The sequence below is a fragment of the Drosophila takahashii genome, chromosome 3L (assembly GCF_030179915.1).
Source record: "Drosophila takahashii strain IR98-3 E-12201 chromosome 3L, DtakHiC1v2, whole genome shotgun sequence".
Classification (NCBI taxonomy): domain Eukaryota; kingdom Metazoa; phylum Arthropoda; class Insecta; order Diptera; family Drosophilidae; genus Drosophila; species Drosophila takahashii.
The window spans coordinates 34,557,238-34,578,467 of NC_091680.1; the positions used below are offsets into that span (position 1 = coordinate 34,557,238).

Genomic DNA, 21,230 nt, shown 5'->3' on the forward strand with positions numbered 1-21,230 from the left:
CTATTATTTTAAGCACGTGTTTTAGTTTAGTTTTGGCCCTGATAAGATTCTTTGTGCTTTGTGATATAACATTTTTGAAGGAAAAATGGGCCAGGACTCGGTTTTTCTGTGTTATCCTTCAAAGTTTATGCCATTCTTAATGAAGATGATCCAAAACCTAACCAATCCAACCGGTTTTCATGACCGTTTTTCATCCAATATGTTTCTTTTTTTAATATTTTTCTTTTCCGACTTGGAAAATTTTCCACATGTCCTTGTATTGCCAAATGGTAATCAATTTGATGTCTGGATATCAGGAGATGTTAGTTTTAGTCAAATCTCATAAAATATATCCTTTATACACAAGAATATTAGCGCATCGTAACGTTTTATTTTAAGAAAACGGATGTGGTGCTATTATTTTTTTCGGCCTTTTTTCAACTTTTTTTCTTAAAATCTGAAAAAATTATATGTAGACAATATTTTTGATATCCGTATCAATTTTTTCAAATAGGTGGAATACTAATCAAGATAATAAAAAACACTTCTTATATAAAAATCCCCGTTTTCCACATATTTCTTTAATATTAAGAACCTGTGACGAAGTGGTGCTATTATTTTTTTCGCAACTGTACCTTTTTTTTCAAAAAAACGAAAAAAATTTTTTTGTAGAATCCCAAAGTATATCCCCTAGAGAACATTTTCCCAAATTTTCATAGAGATCCGAATAATAATTTGATAGGAAAACAGCGTTTTTAGGCGCTAGACTTAAATAGTTGCAGATACTCAACGTAAAACTTTGATGCGATTATCTCAAAGTCGTGTTTTTCCAAAAGTGCCTTCGCTGTGACCACGATTGCACAAGAACTATTTGATCGATTTTTTTTCAAATTATTCGTAATGATTGTGCCGAGTTTCAGTTTTTATGCGTCGATTTTGATTTCGCAGAAAAAAATTTTTTAATAAAATTTTTATTACTCGAAAAATTAACTTTTTGGAAAAATTGTTACTGTACGCAGAAAAAACCAAATATTCTTAAAAATAATCGTTCACGAATACTAATAACATTTTTTTGGTTTTTTGATTTCGGTTGACCTGCTGGAATTCCATCGTGGTCACCGCAAGCCGCTATAAAAAAAAAGGTTTCCGAGAGAATTGCCATAACTTCGTAAATTATTCATATTGTTGTTTCGAAAAAACATGTACTAATAATAAATAATAGCTTCAGTGCCATAAGATAAATGCTACACACCTGAAAAATATCCAAAGTTCCCTCAATTTTTTCGGTCAAAAAGGTATATACCCCTTAACAATATAAAAATAATAAAAAAAAGCAATATTATCCATTTTTATACCCTTGCAGAGGGTATTATGATTTCACTCAGAAGTTTGCAACGCAGTGAAGGAGACGTTTCCGACCCCATAAAGTATATATATTCTTGATCAGCATCACAAGACGAGTCGATCTAGCCATGTCCGTCTGTCTGTTTCTACGCAAACTAGTCTCTCAGTTTTTGAGCTATCGGGACAAAACTTTCGCAAAAGTCTTCTTTCTATTGCAGGTAGTATATATGTCGGAACCGACCGGATCGGACAACTATATCTTATAGCTCCCATAGGAACGATCGGAAAAAAAAACTTTAAAAAATTCTAGCTTCGGTGTTTTTTGAAATATTACCTTCTACTTTTGGGGATGTTATTTTTTAAATATTTCTGAATTTCGAATTAATTATTTTAAAAATCGGACTACTATATCATATAGCTGCCATAGGAACGATCGGTAAATTAATGGAAAAGTAATAGGAACTAAATTCTAGCTTCTTTGGTTTTTATTGTATTATCTTCTACTCTAGGATATGACTCTTTTTAAATATTTCCGAATTTCAATTTTAATTTTATCAAAATCGGACGACTATATCATATAGCTGCCATAGGAACGATCGGAAAATTAATGAGAAATATTAGAAAATTGAACATTTTTGCGATTTGTTAATTAATAGGAATGATCTGCAAGGGTATATAAGCTTCGGCTGGCCGAAGCTAGCTTCCTTTCTTGTTTTTTAATTCAAATTGTTGCACAAAATTTAAAAAAGCTAATTGTCAAACTTAATTAACTATTTTCCGCTTCTTTTTGCTTGCAAGCAGCTGATCGGTCAACGAACTTGGCGGCCCTAGCAAAACTCCAGACTTGCAAATATTCAACTTAAGATTATCGATTGTTTGTAGTTGAACAATCTATATCAATATTTGTCTTGATTAAAAAACGGTCGGTAGCAAATTCCACCCAGAACGGATTGACCTAAAAGTCTAGAAAAATCACAGTAATTACTAAAATAATTAGGAGCCGCGTAAGGGGTACTTTTTAGAACAAAAAACGACCCCAAAGTGCCCCAAAATTCAATTTGTTTTTTTTTTTTTAATTCTTTCTTTTGCCATTTCTCTGTTGCATTTAAATTTCTTGGAGATTCAGCATCCTTAACCAGGTCCCCAATATTTTCAAATTTGGCTAATCTGATGTGACGTCACGCGTCCCCATATGTTTGTATGTATGTTCTGCTGGCGCATGTATGTATGTACATATGTATGTCCTGCTGTCGCAATTTAAGTGTGATCGCGCAAGGGGAAAATGAAAATACCACAGCCAAAAAAAATCGATTATATCGCAAATCTTAAGTAAACGTTAAATTTTAAAATATCGGTAGACCTTACAGAAATCCCATTAAGCTGAATTTTACAGTCGAAATTTTCCTTAAAATTGCTTTTGTTTTTTAAAATGCAAAAGCCCGATAAGCAAACTATTTATTAGTTTTCAAATGTTGAGTTTTCGACAAACTTTGGATCTGTAAAAAACAAAAACAAACAATGATTTGCTCTGCTATGTACACTAGGGTGGACTTATTTTGTATGAAATTTCTAAGGCCATGCTCTCACCCCTTCATATATGGCTTTTTTGTATCCTTAATCCATAAAAGAAAGAAAAAGTAAAAAATAATTAGTTTTAGTCGCTTAAAAGTTTAGCTTTAAAGTTTATTACGCATTTTTCAGATTCATCTAGATGCCGTAGACTTGATTTTATACTTTGACAGTATTTTAAAAAGTATCTTAATCACTTTCCCGAGCTATTTAAAAAGCGATGAAGTCGCTGATAAAATTCAAATCGTTGTGAGACAATTACAACTTAAAAATAACAATAATAACGACTAATCAATGACTTTCAGCTTTTAACTTATAAGTATTACGGTCCCTGAAAAATAATAGTCAATATCGTTGTATCCTAAGCCAGCATTTCTTTGACGAAAATTTTTATTGGCGAACGCAAAAGTAATAGTTAATCTTCAAAATTGTAAAATAGAATCTCTATTTTATTGTGAGTCACAAAAAAAAATGGAGGGTCGGGGATCGAACTCGGGCCTTTTTGTCGGGACACAGAAGTTCTACAGGCTAGGCTACGTCCAACTGTTAATATTCATGAAATAAATTTCTACTTGACTCTTTTATTCGAGCGCAACCAAAAAATTGTTATAATCTGACAAGAAATGGAATGGTGTAAATTCCTAGTTTTACACTTAATTTTTAGCGAAACTTTTGGGCCATTGCGCACCGCATAAACGATGAAATAAAATTTTTCTGTTTTCGCATAAATTTATTGCACACAGAAACCTAACATTTAAGATGCAGAGCTCAGTTGACCTTAAAAAAGTCCACCCTAATGCACACACACACGCACAAAATAAATATATCCAAAAAATGCGTATTTTACACACACAGCCATTAGATACATATATGCGTGTGTACGTTTGTGTGTGTGCATTGCAGCTGACTAAGGAATTGAGATTCGCTCAAATTCAAATTCAAGATAATACTGATATCCTTTTGCTTAAAGAATATTTCATTTACATTTCCACAACATACTTACATAAGACATTTTGTAACCGATTTTTGTGACCTAAAATCGCATTGATAATATTAAAAGAACATTAAATATTCAAACAAATTAAATATTCAAACACGTGCCTCATATTGTTTAAACAAATTCAAACGTTTAAACAATTTGATTCACGGCTTCCCCGGCCACCTGCCTTCCCTATTATTAATATAATTATAATCAAGGTGAAAAATTAATGTGAAAACAAAAATACTGAAACAAAATATCAATGATAAAATGCAGTAATTTGGAATTGCCTTTCTTGATGTCTTTTCTTAAATCAGTCAAATACATAAAGCAAAACATTGCTCCGCATATTTGTTTCCCTTATAATAGTTGTCTACTGTGGATACCTTCCAATTGCATCTTTAAAAAACAAAAAATAGAATTAAAAAATAGAAATAGAAAATGTAGAACGAGGTAGCAAGGCCAATATCAACAGGATTTGTTTTAAGGGACCGATGAAATAAAAATAAGCCTTAAATTATCCTATCTCTGGCATTCATTTTTTTAAAATAAGAATTGGAGACATTAATTTTTTTTTAACTGTCGAAGGATAAACATCCCATCACATTTTGAAGCGGTTGTAACATTTCAAGGCGAACTTAAATTAAAAATATTCCCTCAAATTTTTTAAATCTTAATCAAAATTATTATATTGGTTGTTGGAGAGCTATGTAAAACTTAAAGCAATTTTTTTTTAAGAATACAAGTTTTTTTGTTCCAGATTTAAACGCTAATCGATTTGGAATTGAATTACATACTTAACGCGGCGTGATAATCCATATTTTGGCAGTTTTTTGCTTTGTTTTCGATAAAGTACTGTTTTGAAATTCATATTTTTACAAAAAAATGCATAAATTTATCTGGGTAAGAGCGGGACAGCAATAGTCAAAACTCTCCGAAATTGAAAAAGAGTTTAATATTTTTAACATGTAAATTTAATCAAATTCGTATCCTATCTATTTTTTTCTTAAAGAATTTTTTTTTCAAATAATGTTTCTAGGCTTTAATGGCAATGGATTGGAAATTTTACTACATGCTCAACGCAGACAAAATACTAATGTTTTGAATAAAATTAGTGTAAGGACTTGTGTCGAAAAAGGAATCTGTTTGTTTCTGTTTTGTCCATCTGTTAACTTATGCAAACAATCCATAATAATTTTAAAAATATTTAAAAAAGACTCATGTTTTTTTAAGTAGTTTTCAAAGGAAAAAATATTTTTGTTTTTACGGATATCAAGGGAAAAAGTTCTGATAAAATCTTCTCGCTTTATAGAATAAAAATTAGGAATTTTTTAAATTTAAATAATTTCCGCAGGCGAAGCTGCGGGCTACAGACCCTGCTAGTATATTATAAGAATATTAAAGTTAATTCAATATATTTTATCATGAAAATTTTGATTTTTTGCAAAAAAATTGGTCATTTAGACTAGTGTTCTCTTCTTTTTTCATTCGGAAACCGCGTGTATTCCGGCGTACAGAATTTGTATGCCCGTTACTCATAGAGTAAAAGGGTATATTGTATTCGTGCAAAAGTATGTAACAGCTTGAAGGAGGCGTTTCCGACCCCATAAAGCAGGGGTGCTCAGTCCTATGGCACACGAGCACAATTGTTTTTGTAATAGCACTAAGCATACGGCAATGCACTTGCAATGCTTGCCTATGCACACCCCGAGTCCTCTTTGTCGCTATCCGTAATAGATAAGAGCGAGCCAAGCCAACAACAAATTCCATTGAACTTTTTTTTTCTCCTCAACTCACAATGCAAAGTGTTGTTGTCTTTTTCATTACTGTGTGTGACTTGTTACTTGCGTGCGTGCGTTTTAATTTTAATGGTGTTTGTAACTGCACTGCCATAAGGCAGTTTTGAGCACCCCTGCCATAAAGTATATATATTCTTGATCAGGATCACTAGCCGAGTCGATCTAGCTATGTCCATCTGTCTGTCTGTCTGTCTGTATGAAAGCTGAGATCTCGGAAATTACAAAACCTAGAAGGTTGGGATTTCCTACACAGCGCAAGTTTATTGTATCAAGGTGCCACGCCCCCTCTAACGCCCAGAAACCGCAAAAAGCCGTGGCGCCCACAGTACCAATTCCGTGCCATAGATGGCGCCGTCGCCGCGTGTTCAACACTCCTGCTGGTGCTGGAAAAAAGCTGGTCACTTTAATTTGGAATATGTGAAAGCAAAATGAAAATTATTTGAAATGGGGCGCGCGAAAAACATACAAGAAGGGATATTAATATTAAAGTTGTTAAGCTGAGTAACGGGTATTTAATACCTTAAAAACAAAAAATGTCCCAAAGTCAGCCCTAGCACATAATTTAATGCTTATCAAGACCTTTAATTTGAGCTTAGTGCCAAAAGAAAAGAAGTCCTGGAAGACTTTTTTTCAGTTTTTTTCACCTGCAAAGCGTACCAACGTCGCGTGCGACAGCAGAGAATTGCCCATATATATTGATTATAAAATGTATTTTATTTATTTTGTCAAATTAAAACTAGTATACAATACTAAATTTAATGGATAAATATGGCACTGGAAACTACCTATAAAATGTAACAAAATTAGTTTGATGTGAATAATCATCTGTTAAATTCACTTGGTTCACCGTTACTCGTAGAGTAAAGGGTATATTGTATTCGTGCAAAAGTATGTAACAGCTAGAAGGAAGCGTTTCCGACCCCATAAAGTATATATATTCTTAATCAGGGTCACTATCCGAGTCGATCTAGCCATGTCCGTCTGTCCTTTTTGGTATAAGCCGAAGTACGCACATTTTTAATTAACACGCCTCACAAGAAAATAGTTCTTGTTTTCATGTTTGTCGATGTCATATAGTTAAAGAAAAAGAATCCCGAAATTTGCGGGTAGTTGAGCCACAGTGGGGCATGTTACTTCATCTGGGTTAATATATATTATAAAAGTCGGCCATGTCTATCACGGCCGAGAATCCATAAGTCCGCCGGGTGTCGTCTGCGGAGACGACGTCGGCCCAGTGGTGTCTAGACGTCTAGCCAGGCGGTTAGAACGCACCAGAAGCCGATCCCTGTATCGATTCGATAACTGAGTTATCATCTCAGTAACTGTTGGTACTCCTGTGTCACGAAATAAAATGCTATTTTCGACGTAATGAAAGCCACATCACCCCAAGCATCCTCCGTAGTGCTTTTGTGTTGCAAGTCTGAACTCTTCTTAGCGACGGGTCGCAAGCGGGGCCCCAGCATGTTATTCCCCAATTTAGGGTAGGGAAAGCAATGGCTTTAAAGAGCCGCACCTTGGCCTGAAGAGATAATCCGCTATCTGAGCGAAGTAGCCAGTCCATTTTGTCCAGTTTCGTCCTCGCTGACCCACAGACACGGTCAATCTGACCCTTCCAGCATAGACGGCGGTCTAAGGTAACACCGAGATTTGTTACTCTCTGCTCGCGCTTAAGTCTATCACCATCCAAGTAAAGACTACGGGATCGGCCTGGTCGAAGGGCAAAAGTGCTACAAAAGCTAGAAGGTTGAGATTTCCCACACATATTCTTGGGCTTCCTACGCACGCAAGTTTATTTCAGCCGAGCGCCACGCCCCCTATAACGCCCAAAATCGCCCAATAACGATTTTAAAATGTGTCCTGCGCCCAAATCTTTAAAGATTTTCGAGAAGTATAAATGCAATTTTGTAGTGTATAAAATTGATAAAAAAAGAGAGAACGCTATAGTCGGGTTGGTGTCCCGACTATCTAATACCCGTCACTCAGCTAAAGGGAGTGCAAGGGATATGGATATATACAATTTTTTTCATTGCGCAGAACTTTTTAATGAATGGTCCGATTTTAAAAATGTCTTCTACATTTCGGTAGGTATAAATATACACAAAAAAATTTCATTTATACTTCTCGGAAGCCTTAAAAGGTGTGGGCGCCAGACACATTTTAGAATCGTTAGTCGGCGATTATGGGCGTTAGAGGGGGCGCGGCGCTCGGCCGAAATAAACTTGCGCTGCGTGGGAAGCCCAAGAATATGTGTGGGAGATCTCAATCTTCTAGCTTTTGTAGTTTTTGAGATCTCAGCGTTCATACGGACAGACTGACAGACGGCCATGGCAAGATCGACTCGGCTAGTGATCCTGATCAAGAATATATATACTTTATGGGGTCGGAAACGCTTCCTTTTAGCTGTTACATACTTTTGCACAAATACAATATACCCTTTTACTCTACGAGTAACGGGTATAATCAAATCCTAGAGTAGAAAAGAATACTATAAAAACCAACGGAGCTATAATTTGTTTCGAATTATTTTCCAATTAATTTTTCGATCTTTCCTATGGCAGCTATATGATATAGTCGTCCAATTTTGATCAAATTAAAATTGAAATTCGGAAATTTGTAAAGGCGGTAGCCAGGTTTAAGCGTTTAATGGGTTTGTGAGCGTTAGAGTGGGCTTGGCAAACTTTTATTAGGCCAATCGATAGGTATTGACGAAACAAATACATATTAATTCCAATTTTCATAATAGCATCAAAGCTGTGGCAACAGCTTGTGGCTTGTGGGCGTTAGAGGGGACGTGGCACCTTTTTGAAATAAACTTGCGCTGCGCAGGAACTACTAGAATATGCATGCAAAATGCCAATCTTCTAGCTGTTATAGTTTCCGAGATCTCAGCGTTCATACGGACAGACAGACAGACAGACAGACAGACGTACAGATATATCGACTCGGCTAATGACCCTGATCAAGAATATATATACTTTATAGGGTCGGAAACGCTTCCTTCTCCCTGGTTCATACTTTTGCACGAATACAATATACTCTTTCACTCTATGAGTAACGGGTATAATTAGACCTACTTGTCAATTTTTTTGAATAGGGTTACTGCTCGCAGCAGAACGCCTAAATTTTATTGTTTACTAGGCAACAAATCTAGGGCGAATCGCCATAAAAATAAAACCAAATAAAACCAAAAAAATTCTATTAATTTTTCAATGGTGGGGGGGGGGGGGGGTTTGTGTGTGTGTGTGTGCCTTGATATTTCCTGGGAATTGGACTCAACACATACACACACACACATACGAACATCGCACCATAGGCTGGATGACCACTTTTTGTGGCCTTAATTAATAACTTAAAAACGAAGCAACAATTTAAAGTTTTTTTTTTGAATTGCGTTTATAATATTAAATTTATGTTTTTTATGAAAAAATAAGCATGCTCACGCCTTTTTTCAAAAAAAAATTTTTTTTTATGACAAAAATAAATTTAAAAAATTATATTTTTTATTGTTTTGTTTATAATGAAAAGAATATAATTACCAAAAAAAAATTGAGTGACTTCCATTTTTTTGTTAAGTGCAATCGAGTTTTAATTATTAAAATCAATATAAGAAACACAAAAAATTCAAAAATAGTTTTTAACAAAGTTATTCTTTTGAAAAGATGGCGTTAAAAATTTGTTTAATTAGTAATATATAATTAGAAAGATACCTGTATACCGTTCTTTAAAAATTTCTTCACAATTGATATTTGTGCACCAATTTTGCGTGTGTTTTGCCGTTTAAGGTCGAGGACTTTAAATACAGATTTTGGAAAAAGTGGGCAAAAGTGGACTTTCAAATTACATTCATATGACAAGAATCGAAATCCCCACAACCCCGTTTAAATATTAAAGTGAAACTTGGTCACATTCTCTTTGTTTGTCTATTTAAAGATGAGTTTTTATTTCGATTTGTTAAAAGTTAAAGGGGTATAAATAAATTGTCAATTGCTAAGAAACCGCATTATATTTTAACACTTAAAATATACAAATAATTAGTTTAATCCACTCTCTTTCGATGCCGTAAAGCACCGGTTGTTATAATCGTTCTAAATTGCTCTTTGAATTAATTTAAAAGTTCTTGTTTTTATTAAATTATTTGATCCACGTGCGCCCGTCACTGCCAACAGCTGTTTTAACAGCCTGTACCTTAACAGTGCGAGTCTCTGTTAAAATTTCTGGTATGTAACATTAAAGTCTGATGTTATCCTAACAGAATGACATCATTGGATCCTAATTTTAAGGACTTTCAAAAAATTACTTTTGGCCACCTAAAGTGGTCATTCAGCCTATAGTGCATCGTTTCAGATAATTTATTTGTTGAATTGTCGCTATATCGGACGATGCCTTTGGGGACAGGAGGCGAAGACTTGTAATAGAATTAAGGAGATATATATAAGGAGAAAAAACAACTTACTTGAGAAAAACATTAGGTCACTACCGAGGGTTCGAACCCACGGCCTCTCGAGTTGGAGTCTAACGCTCTAGTGCAGCGCTAGTGCAGTCCCATCGCGCTGAGCAACGTACAAACACTGTACACATCTTATTTTCTTGCGGTCTAAGTTTTACAAACAAAAACTTGTATTTTTTTGCTGGTGGCTGGGATACTTCGGGCCGTTTCCTCGCATGCTTAACATAAATTAGTCTTTAAACCAGCGGTCGGCAGCGCCCTATAGCATAGGGAATTGTTCTGCCCATCCTCTGCCTCTCACGTACACTGTAGAACAGCGGTCTGCGCATACACACTAATGAGCTGCCCGGTGCAATTTACTCACACAAATCTAAAACAAAATGTCAATGTATGAGTGTGCCGACCGCATTCTAACTCACTTGTTTTGACCTGTCAACTACACACACATGTACATAACATGTTTTACATGTATGTATCCATTTATTGCGTCATAAAATTTCGCCCAAAAAAATAGGGCAAATTTGCCTTTTTGAAAAAACTAACCGTAAAAATATTTTCCATGGAGATTTTTCGTATATTTAGGGCTAGCCACCCGTACAAAAGGAAAATTTTTCGAATTTTTAGGACGACCTCGGTTTTAGGTCGACTTTTGGTCAAAAATCGCCGAAATTGTGATTACGTAATATATGGACAGCCCCAAACCCAATCCAACATTTTTTTAAAATCAAAACAAAAGTTCCTTATGCATTTTATGGGTTGGCTACATACTTTGACTTAGAATTGCATCCATTAGATAATCCGTTCTGGTATCCAAATAGTACACTATTTATCAGGTGTTTCTAAGCCAGAAAAGCCCCCGCAACCCCCGCAAACAAAAAAGATCATATAAAATCAACCGTGGGTCAAAAGAAAAAAAAAATACCTTACTAATTGTATGGCATAGCTCCAAACTTTAAAACAAAAACGGATGCGATCGCATAATCGGTGCGGAAAAATTAATAAAGTGCCCCAACCAGAAGTCGGTTGGGGCTCATCTTCTGGGCTTTCGAAGATTTCCACAAACAGAGCTTAAGGGGTTATATACCTTTTTGAGCGAAAAAATTTAGGAAACTTTGGATTTTTTTTCATGTGTGTAGCAATTATTTTATGAAACTGAAGTTAATATTTATTGATAGTACATGTTTTCATCGAAACAACAAGCGTTTGATCTTGAAAATATATGAACAATTTACAAAGTTATGGCAATTCTCTCGGAACCCTTTTTTTTATAGCGGCTTGCGGTGACCACGATTGCACAAGAACTATTTGATCGATCTTCTTAATTTTTTTTTAAATTATTCGTAATGATTGTGCCGAGTTCGTGAACGATTCAGTTTTTATGCGTCAATTTTGATTTCGCAGAAAAAATTTTTTTATAAAATTTTTAGTACTCGAAAAATCAACTTTTTGGAAAAATTGTTACTGTATGCAGAAAAAAGCAAATATTTTTGAAAATAATCGTTCACGAACTCGGCACAATCATTACGAATAATTTAAAAAAAAAATGAAGAAGATCGATCAAATAGTTCTTGTGCAATCGTGGTCACCGCAAGCCGCTATAAAAAAAAGGGTTCCGAGAGAATTGCCATAACTTTGTAAATTATTCATATATTTTCAAGATCAAACGCTTGTTGTTTCGATAAAAGCATGTACTATCAATAAATAATAACTTCAGTTTCATAAAATAATTGCTACACACCTGAAAAAAAATCCAAAGTTCCCTCAATTTTTTTTCGCTCAAAAAGGTATATAACCCCTTAAAAAAAAATATCAAATTGTTTGGTTGAAAACTGTGGGATAGGTTGATGTTTTAATCAACCAATTTTGCATTTTTCGAGAGTCCTGGGAGTCCTTAGGAGCCGAATTTTAAAAAATCCTTTCTTAGTGCACACCTCCTCTAACACACGTTTCAGACCCAATTTTTTCCAGAATTTTAGGTCTTATGGTTTGGGCTGGGGGAACATAACGCAAATCGACATCTACTCTTTTATAGTAATACTCGATTACACAGGCCGACAAAATGTGACATGGGTCGATGTCCAGGCCTGCCACCATTTTATTTCGATAAATTAGGCTTTTCTAAGCATAAGTTGCCACTACGCCTATAGTCCATCAGCTCTGGTATTTGCGGTATCTTTAATTTAAGAAAATCACAAATTTTCTTCGTCTTTTGGGATATATCTTCAAGAGTGGTCAACCAATTTTGGTAATCTTTTCGGAATTAAATAGTTACACGTCTCTTTTATACGGTCGTTTTGGAAAATTAAATCTAACTGAACCACAAGAGAAGGTGGGCGCATTCAAAATTTCAAAGTCACAGCAAAGTTTAAAAATCTTCATTTGTGAACAGCGTTTAAAAATTAAATAAAAATATTTTCTTCTACGATGCATTTTTGATCCAAAGACACCTTATGTCCTTAATTTTTAGGACACTCATCAGGTTTTTGTGAATTGTTTTGGAATTTTTAAAATTGTTTTTCTTCCTTCCTTCACAGTGACGATTCACAAACAGTGCCCAAACCCAAACAGTGCCTGTCACGTTTTGCTTGGCCGAATGCTGTTCTTATGTATCCATGTCTTGTCTGTCTTCTGAAAATATCAAAAATAATTAAGATATGAATGTAAGACCAGGAATAATAATAAGAGTAATTACCATTATTACGTCTCCGCACAAAATTAAAGGAGCTCTCCAGAAATTATGCCTGGTTTGCCATGGCCGATCATTTACCCTCTGTTCAGTTGTATCTATATTAAAAACAAGAGAGAACGCTATAGTCGGGTTCGTGTCCCGACTATCTAATACCCGTCACTCAGCTAAAGGAAGTGCGAACGCTGTGTCGGGTTGGTGTCCCGGCTAATAATCGTAACTCAGCTAAAGGGAGTGCGAGGGAGATAGATATATGTTGACAATTTATAAAGCGTATAACTTTTTAATGAATGGTCCGATTTGAAAAATGTCTTCTACATTTCGATAGGTATAAATATACACAACAAAATTGCATTTATACTTCTCGGAAATCTTTAAAGATGTGGGCGCAGGACCCATTTTAAAATCGTTAGTGGGCGATTGTGGGCGTTAGAGGGGGCGTGGCGCTCGGCTAAAATAAACTTGCGCTGCGTAGGAAGCCAAAGAATATGTGTGGGAAATCTCAACCTTCTAGCTTTTGTAGTTTCTGAGATCTCAGCGTTCATACAGACAGACAGACGGACAGACGGACAGACGGACAGACGGACATGGCTAGATCGACTCGGCTAGTGACCCTGATCAAGAATATATATACTTTATGGGGTCGGAAACGCTTCCTTCTAGCTGTTACATACTTTTGCACGAATCTAGTATACCCTTTTACTCTACGAGTAACGGGTATAACTATGAGAAGAAAAAATAAAATATGACAAACGCAGGCGCAACACTTCTGGTCCCAAGAAGTCTCAATCGGCCTGGCTGAAATAAATGTAATATTTTGATTAAGTTAAATAACTAAGTTAGTACTGAAGTACTATTTATACAACCATTTAATGAACACCTCACACCATTTACCACTGGTAAAGATTAAAAACATTTCAAGTGTCACTGAAATGCAAAATTTGTGTTGAAGATAGCATCCGGAGGCGTATATTTATTAATGGCGAAAATATCTGTGGTACTAACCTTTGTAACGCTGAAATAAAGATTATAAAAAGACAAAATTTATTTTATCACTTACCTTTTTATTGTTTTTTAGATTAAAATTAACTATTTTCACTTTTTTTCCACTTTTTCCAACAAATATAAAAATGATGTGACCCTGCATTATATTCTTGATAATACCAAAATAAATTCCACATAAATTTGGTGTAAATTTCGTTGTAAAGTTGGGTCACACTTTGGCGCCGAATAAATATTTCGTTTAAACAATACGTTTCAGGGACCGTAGTCATTTCGTGTTATCAATACCACCAACACGAATTTTTATATTTTAACAACACTTAAAAATGGCTTAGGCCACGATCTGACGATCAAATTATTTTATTTCACAGAAAATGTTTAGAAATGTAAGAAACAATAATAGTTTTCTTCGCAATTTAATTTAATTCCTTGATAAATGTTATCAAATATTTTAATCGTCTTACCGTGGCTTTTCTCTATAATTTTGTTGAATCCCACATTCATTTTTAATTTGAAAATTGTTGAGTGAAATAAATTAATATTATCATTATAGACATTATGATAATAGTTATATAGTTTAATTTTTTTGATTAACAATTATTAATATTTTTTCTACGAATTTTAAAATTAAATTTTAAAATTACTAAAAATTAAAAATAAATGTCAGAACAAGTCTTTTGGTTTTGGTGTAAATCATAGGATTTTTGAATATTATAAGTTGGTGATTTTTTTGTTAAAAAATATTATAATCGTAGTGCCACGGAAATCACACAGCGCATAAGTGGCCTGATATTGATGCTACTCAGAAACCCACCCCCATTTAACGCTCAGAAATTTCAAGAACACAAAAAGCAACTTCTCACTTTCCCGCTGGGCAGGCACATTTCTCACAAACACACACACATACAATCGTCTCCAAAAAACGGTAATCGCGTTTTTCTGTGCCCAAATTTGACTTTCGAAAGTGTCAAGGGTAAATCTCTTGCATCCGTAGTCGTGCTACAGTGAACCACCTCTAAGATGCCCAAAGATGCTGACAACTTGCCACCCGCAAACAATCAAGATGATGGGTCGGCTGATATTGACTTCTACAAGGCCAAGTGCGCATCCATTCAGCGTCAACTGAAGGCAATGGGCATCGGCGACTTGAGCACCTACGATGAAGCTGACTTAATAGTTCGTATAGACACAATCAATAAAATGAAGGACGACTTCAAATTGTGGCAAGATAAACTGGAAAGGACCTGCTCGAGCTCTCTTCAAATGCACGCTCCGAGTTCGCAATTTTCTATTTGAAAGCAAAGTCTTTGCTGACACGCCACATGTACACCTTTATGAAGTCACACATCGCAGATGCTAACTCAACAACACTTCCTGCCTACCAGGGCAATATCAATTTTCCCTCACAACTAAGCAAGCGCAAATCTCGGCTACCAGAATTACAATTGCCCAGGTTTAGCGGCAGCTACGAGGATTGGCCGGATTTCATTGCCATGTACAACAGTGCGCGCATGCTTGGATGGCGCGGCTTTAAGCACAATCAAATCTTTGGAACCTGCCGATGCAAATTACAATAAGGCATTGGAGTTACTTACAAAGCATTTTGATAACAAGTTGCTACATTTTCAGGGCCGTGTTCGAGCTATTTTTGGACTGGCAAATGTTGAAAAGGGATCTTCAGAAGCTCTGCGCGGTCTAAGTGACAAAATCAACTCACACCTTCGGGCGCTCAGCACCATGTCAACCATTCCTCAACTGGCCGATGGACTACTCATTAACATTATCTCACGCAAGCTCGATCGCAACATTTAGGAAAGATGGGAGAGGCATTAGACACTTCAAGGCGCTCGAAGTCAAACTGGCAAAAAACCTTCAAATTAAACTGAAGTACTCTGCTTTCATGCGCGAATACATCGAGTTGGGTCATATGTCACTGGCTTCCAAGCAGCATGTTTTCCCGCAATTCTATCTGCCGCATCATTGCGTTGAGAAACCTGATAGCTCTATGACAAAATTGCGTGTGGTTTTTGACGGATCAGCCAAATCTACGTCAGGAGTATCTCTAAATGATCTGCTACATAAGGGCCCGTAGATACAACCCAAACTCTTTAATATTCTCATACAATTTCGTCGATCATCCCGATGAAGAAATAAGGACATACACGTTGGATACCGTAACGTACGGCACCAAGACCGCTGCTTTTCTAGCAATTCAAGCAATGCAGCAGCTGGCTCTCGACGAAGAAAGAAACTTCCCACTTGCTGCGAAAATCGTGCGCTTCTTTTATCCGATCTTATGTCAAACATCGCCAAGGAATTCAAATTCGTCCGCAAATACCACTGCTGGAGCGACTCTACAATAGCGCTTGCTTGGATACGAGAAGCCCCTTCTAACTTCAACGTTTTTGTATTCAACAGGGTAGCTCAAATCCATCAGCGGACTAAGGGAATGCTCTGGCAACATGTGCCGTCGCAGCTAAACCCGGCGGATATATTGTTAAGAGGATGCAAGCCACTTGAATTGTTAGAATCACCACTTTGGAAGCGTCCTGCAAATTCAGCAATTCCTTCACAAAGATGCAACGGATTTTTGCATACGTAAACAAGTTCATCAAGCGCGCAGCATCTTATTCAGCGAGTCCGAAGGCACTGCTCAATCCGGATGATCTCAAAGGCGGAATGCATATCTTGTTTCGGTGAGGAGTACAAGGAACCCGCTGCCCCCTAGTAGCAAGCTGCGGTCCTTATGCCCGTTTTTGGACAACGAAGGAACCTCGAGTACGAGGCCAGGCATCCGATCTTGCTGCCTAAGCATCATCCAGTTACCGATGCAATAATCACGCACTACCATACCACATTCCTTTATGCTGGTCCTCAATTCCTCTTTGCAACTTTTCGTCGATACGATACTGGCCCATTGCACTATGGGAAAAAAGTAAATTTTTTTGGCATAAAATCAACTTATTTTACAATTTATTTTTAAAAATTAAATATATTTTGTGAATTTAAATACCTTAATTAGCCAGGAACAGTTATCAAAGATTTTTTACTAACAACACTAAAGTGTTGATAAGCGAACAAAGTCAGCTCTTCGATTGACTTTGTTGTGTGCGTAATTAGTGAAAAATCTTTGCTTATTTTGTGGAGCAACAAAATGGTTTATTATTTCTGATCATGTCAAATCGTAGCAAAGGTATTTATAAATGTATCTTAGATTACATGTTTTGATTATTATGGCTTGTTGTCCAACTGTGAACTGTTTTAAATGTGCATCTTTTTAGCTTAAAACTAACAAGTTTGTTTGTGTTCCGTGGTGTACAACTTATAAATGGCACAAAGTTGCAAAAAGGTATAAACGCAAAGTTATTACCAAATGTATCCTTAATATCGGAAAACTAATCATTTTTGCAACTTTTTGCACGTTTCTTCAAAAAAATGACTTAAATACAACAACTTATAAACATAAAAAAAAATATTTTTTAAATAAAAAAACAATCTAAGTGGCTTTCATTAATCTTAAAAATTGAATTTATGGAAAGGGACAAGTCAAGTGAAAATCCTGGCTGCAAAGGGCTCAAATATAAAGAAGCTGGACCCCAATTAAAGCTAAAATTGGCATCTGCTATTAGATAATATTTCACTTTTCTTGTACATGTCAAAAATTTTTTTTTTTTGACAAATTTTAAAAATTAACGTAATTTGAAATTATTTTACTGTCTTACCAATACAAATACAAAATTTTTTTAAATCCCTGCCAATTAATTTGAATATGCGGCGTGGGCGGTGGATGAAAGCAATGGTCCGATTCAAAAAGCAACAAAAACCGAAATTACAGCTTTATCTTAATAGTATATATAAAAAATTTCTAAATTGTATCTCTAAAACTAGAGTTAATGCCAAAAAAATAGACTTTTTTCCCATAGTGCATTGCCGGGCTCAAAGCTGTATCGAGTATCATCAATAAATGCATACGCCGCTTTCGAAAGCGGCCCAAACTTATCGATCAAGTAATGGAACCTCTGCCAGCCGAGCGCGTCCAGCCAAGCCCAACATTTTATGTAACTGGCATTCACTTTTGCGCTCCATTTTACACAAAATCGGAAGTAAGGAACCGAGCGCCAGAAAAATGCTACTTCTCAATTTTCATATGTTTTGCAACGAAGGCAGTTCATTTGGAATTGGTGGAGGACATATCGACATCATCATTTCTCGCAGCATTGAAACGCTTCATAAGCCTTCGAGGGAAACCGCATTCAATATGGACTGATAACGCCACGAACTTTCTGGGTGCTCGGAACGAACTGAAGGAACTTCGCGAATTATTTCTATGTGATCCACAGAGAAGCGAGATTTTCAAAAGCTGGATTGTGGGAGGTCGCGGTGAAAACAGCAAAGTACCATTTTTACCGCGTCGTTGGAAACTCAACTCTTCCACTCAACGAGCTTCGAACCCTAATTTGTCAAATCTCAGCAACGCTCAACTCAAGACCTCTTTATTGTATTTCAGAACATCCTAACGATTTGGAGATTCTTACACCTGGCCATTTTATCTGGGGCAGGGCGAACGCAACGATCGACGAGCCTGACATGACCCACCTAAGCGCAGGTCACCTCAGTCGGTGGCAAAAGGTGTGCCAAATGCAGCAAGCGTTCTGGAGAAAGTGGAGGGAGTACATCCTACTTGTCCGTGCTTCAAGAGCGTGGAAAATGGAAGACAACTGGGCAACATCTCCAACCCGGAACCTTGGACTTGATAACGGAGGACAATGCGCCGCCACTCAAGTGGCCCCTTGGTAGAGTGGACAGCGTCATCACAGGAAGGGACGGCGTTTCAAGAGTCGTCGTCATCCGCACCGCAAAGGCACTGGTCAGGAGAGTTATAGCAAGGATCGCCGTTCTGCCAATCGAAACCAAACCGGTTGAAAGCCGACATCTTCAACGGGGGGAGCATGTTCGCAGCAGAACGCCTAAATTTCATTGTTTATTATCAGTTTGTAATATAACGTAAAGTTTGCTAACAGCTGTGCAGCATCTGCGTTGCGTTAACAGCACCATGTTAATTTAACAGTGCCAATGTTAAACCTCAAAAACGAACACTGTACAACACTTATTATTATCTTTTCTCGTCTTGCGCTAAAACTACGAAGTACACGATCTATAAAACGAAAGCTAGGTCTTTATACCCGTTACTCGTAGAGTAAAAGGGTATATTGTATTCGTGCAAAAGTATGTAACAGCTAGAAGGAAGCGTTTCCGACCCCACAAAGTATATATATTCCTGATCAAGGCTAGTAAGGCCATGTCCGTCTGTCTGTCTGTCTGTCCGTCTGTCCGTCTGTCCGTCTGTCCGTCTGTCCGTCTGTCCGTCTGTCCGTCTGTCCGTCTGTCCGTCTGTCCGTCTGTCCGTCTGTCCGTCTGTCTGTCTGTCCGTCTGTATGAACGCTGAGATCTCGGAAACTACAAAAGCTAGAAGGTTGAGATTTTCCACACATATTCTTGGGCCTCCTACGCAGCGCAAGTTTATTTTAGCCGTGCAGAATCTTTTTAATTTTTTTTTATTTCTTTTGGTTTAATAAAAAGTCAATATTTTCTTTTGTTAATCGTAAATTATTAAAATGAAAACACCGCAACCAAAATGATTTTAAAAATATTCCAAATATAAAAACGTTTTAATTCTTGATTTAAATAAATATCCCCGTGTTTTTCCTCGAATGCAGGCAATTAAAGTGTCATTCTCTGTCGAAAAGTAAAAGTAATTGCCATCTGTTTCGAATAACATTTTTGGCATGCCTCAAAACACTTGGTTGTGGATGTTAGTTCACGGTTCGCCCATTATTTGGCATTGCATTGCGAATAAGTACAGACCATTTTTCGGTCAGCTGTGAATGTAATTTCAAATGAATTCGCCTTAGGCCGAAATTTGCTACCTTTTTACCTTTTTCGCTTGATTGGCGTACTGAAGAAAGTGCCAAGAAAAGATTCGTCATGCGAATCAGAGGCTAAATTAGAATCAAGTCGGCTATGAATAGAACACCGAGTGACACCAACGCTCCAGACAGACAAGCCGCTTGTATAACATTCGGATTCGGATTCGGGTTCAGATTGTGGCTCAGATATATGTAAGTCCGACTGTCTGGTAACGAGCGAAGCTAAACCCAGAGCCGGGGGGCGGAAAGTGGAGATCGGAGATCGGAGGGCGGGGCAGCTGACGAGATCGCAGATACCAGACTTGTCCCACTGGCCTGCTCGAAGCTCGAAGCCCATGAGACCGACTGTAGGCGGTCGAATATGGGACAAACCGTATCGAAAGCACTACTCTCAATATAATTAAAACATTTGTCGCGTTCGCATATGCAAGGCAATTAATAATAAGTACGATTGAGCACATGTTAGCCATTGCAAATCCTGAATAATTGAGGGGGGGAGTCGAACTCAGCCACTTTGATAAGACTCATAATCGACAAATGTATTATTATATTACGGGAAACAATTCCATTCACAATCTCTGGCCAAATCAATGAGTGGCAGCTGTGTAGTCTGTGTTACATATTTATCAAAAAACTTTTTCCTTGTTCACAGAATTCTTGTTAATAAATACAATTTATACATAATTACTTATGCATATTCGACTTGTCAATGGATGCTCCACTGTATGACCCATTTGCGTTTGGGCCGTGGCCACGCACCCATTTGCATAACAGAGGGCCATCATTAAGGACCACTGTCAGACCGTCGTCAGGGGCTTAAGTCCTTGGCCCGAGCACCGATCCCAGAGGCATTTGCCCGCTCATGCTCGGCATAAATATTGATGAGCGACGGCAAACTTGTTCGCACAAAGACATGGAGCCGTGTTTTTAAAAGCCCAAATCCAATTAACAAATCATTAAACATTCATTGAGCACGTGTCGCAATTGCATTTACCGGTTAAGCCTTGTTCCAAGTATGTAACAGCTAGAAGGAAGCGTTTCCGACCCCACAAAGTATATATATTCCTGATCAGGATCACTAGCCGAGTCGATCTAGCCATGTCCGTCTGTTCGTCTGTCTGTCCGTCTGTCTGTCCGTCTGTCTGTCCGTCTGTCTGTCTGTATGAACGCTGAGATCTCACAGACTATAAAAGCTAGAAGTTTAACATTTTGAACTTTAAAACATCTTTAAAAAAAAACTGTGCCATCGAAAAAAAAGTTAATAGTATTTTCGTGATCTAGGGGTCCAACCCTGACAGAATTTGCCATCAATTGCTGGGGAGCATTTTGGCTGTAAACTAGTGTAATTAACAAAATAATAGAAAAAACTTTATAGAAAGTAGGCTTTTTGATTTTTGACAAAGTAAAAACAACATTTTAGGTAGGCATACCTGCAAGGGTATATAAACGTCGGCTGGCCGAAGTTAACTTCCTTTCTTGTTTTTAATTTAATGGAAAC

The 21,230-nt window shown here is 36.8% G+C and overlaps 2 protein-coding genes across 9 annotated transcripts in view; one reads left to right on the top strand and one right to left on the bottom strand.

The window, feature by feature from the left end:
* Positions 1–21,230, bottom strand: part of LOC138912833 (uncharacterized) — a 216,800-nt gene that overhangs the window by 163,339 nt on the left and 32,231 nt on the right. Inside the window, exons 3-4 of one of the 7 annotated variants that reach the window (XR_011418393.1) lie at positions 16,340–16,727; positions 14,353–16,281 (exon numbers count right to left, since the gene is read on the bottom strand). The exons of 3 other annotated variants lie outside the window; for them this stretch is intronic. Coding sequence is in view for 1 of the 4 variants with exons in the window: in XM_070214304.1 (XP_070070405.1) it covers positions 16,474–16,727 (254 nt within the window). In the remaining 3 variants the exon portion in view is untranslated. Of the gene's footprint in view, positions 1–14,352; positions 16,728–21,230 lie in introns of those variants that run through there. 3 more of the 7 variants (XR_011418392.1, XR_011418396.1, XM_070214304.1) reach the window with 3 other exon arrangements.
* l(3)80Fj (lethal (3) 80Fj) overlaps positions 1–21,230 on the top strand; it is a 51,200-nt gene that overhangs the window by 8,508 nt on the left and 21,462 nt on the right. Inside the window, exon 3 of one of the 2 annotated variants that reach the window (XM_070214296.1) lies at positions 12,652–12,898. The exons of the other annotated variant lie outside the window; for it this stretch is intronic. Within the exon in view, the coding sequence (XP_070070397.1) occupies positions 12,652–12,749 (98 nt within the window). The 3' untranslated portion in view covers positions 12,750–12,898. Of the gene's footprint in view, positions 1–12,651; positions 12,899–21,230 lie in introns of those variants that run through there. 2 annotated transcript variants of the gene reach the window in all.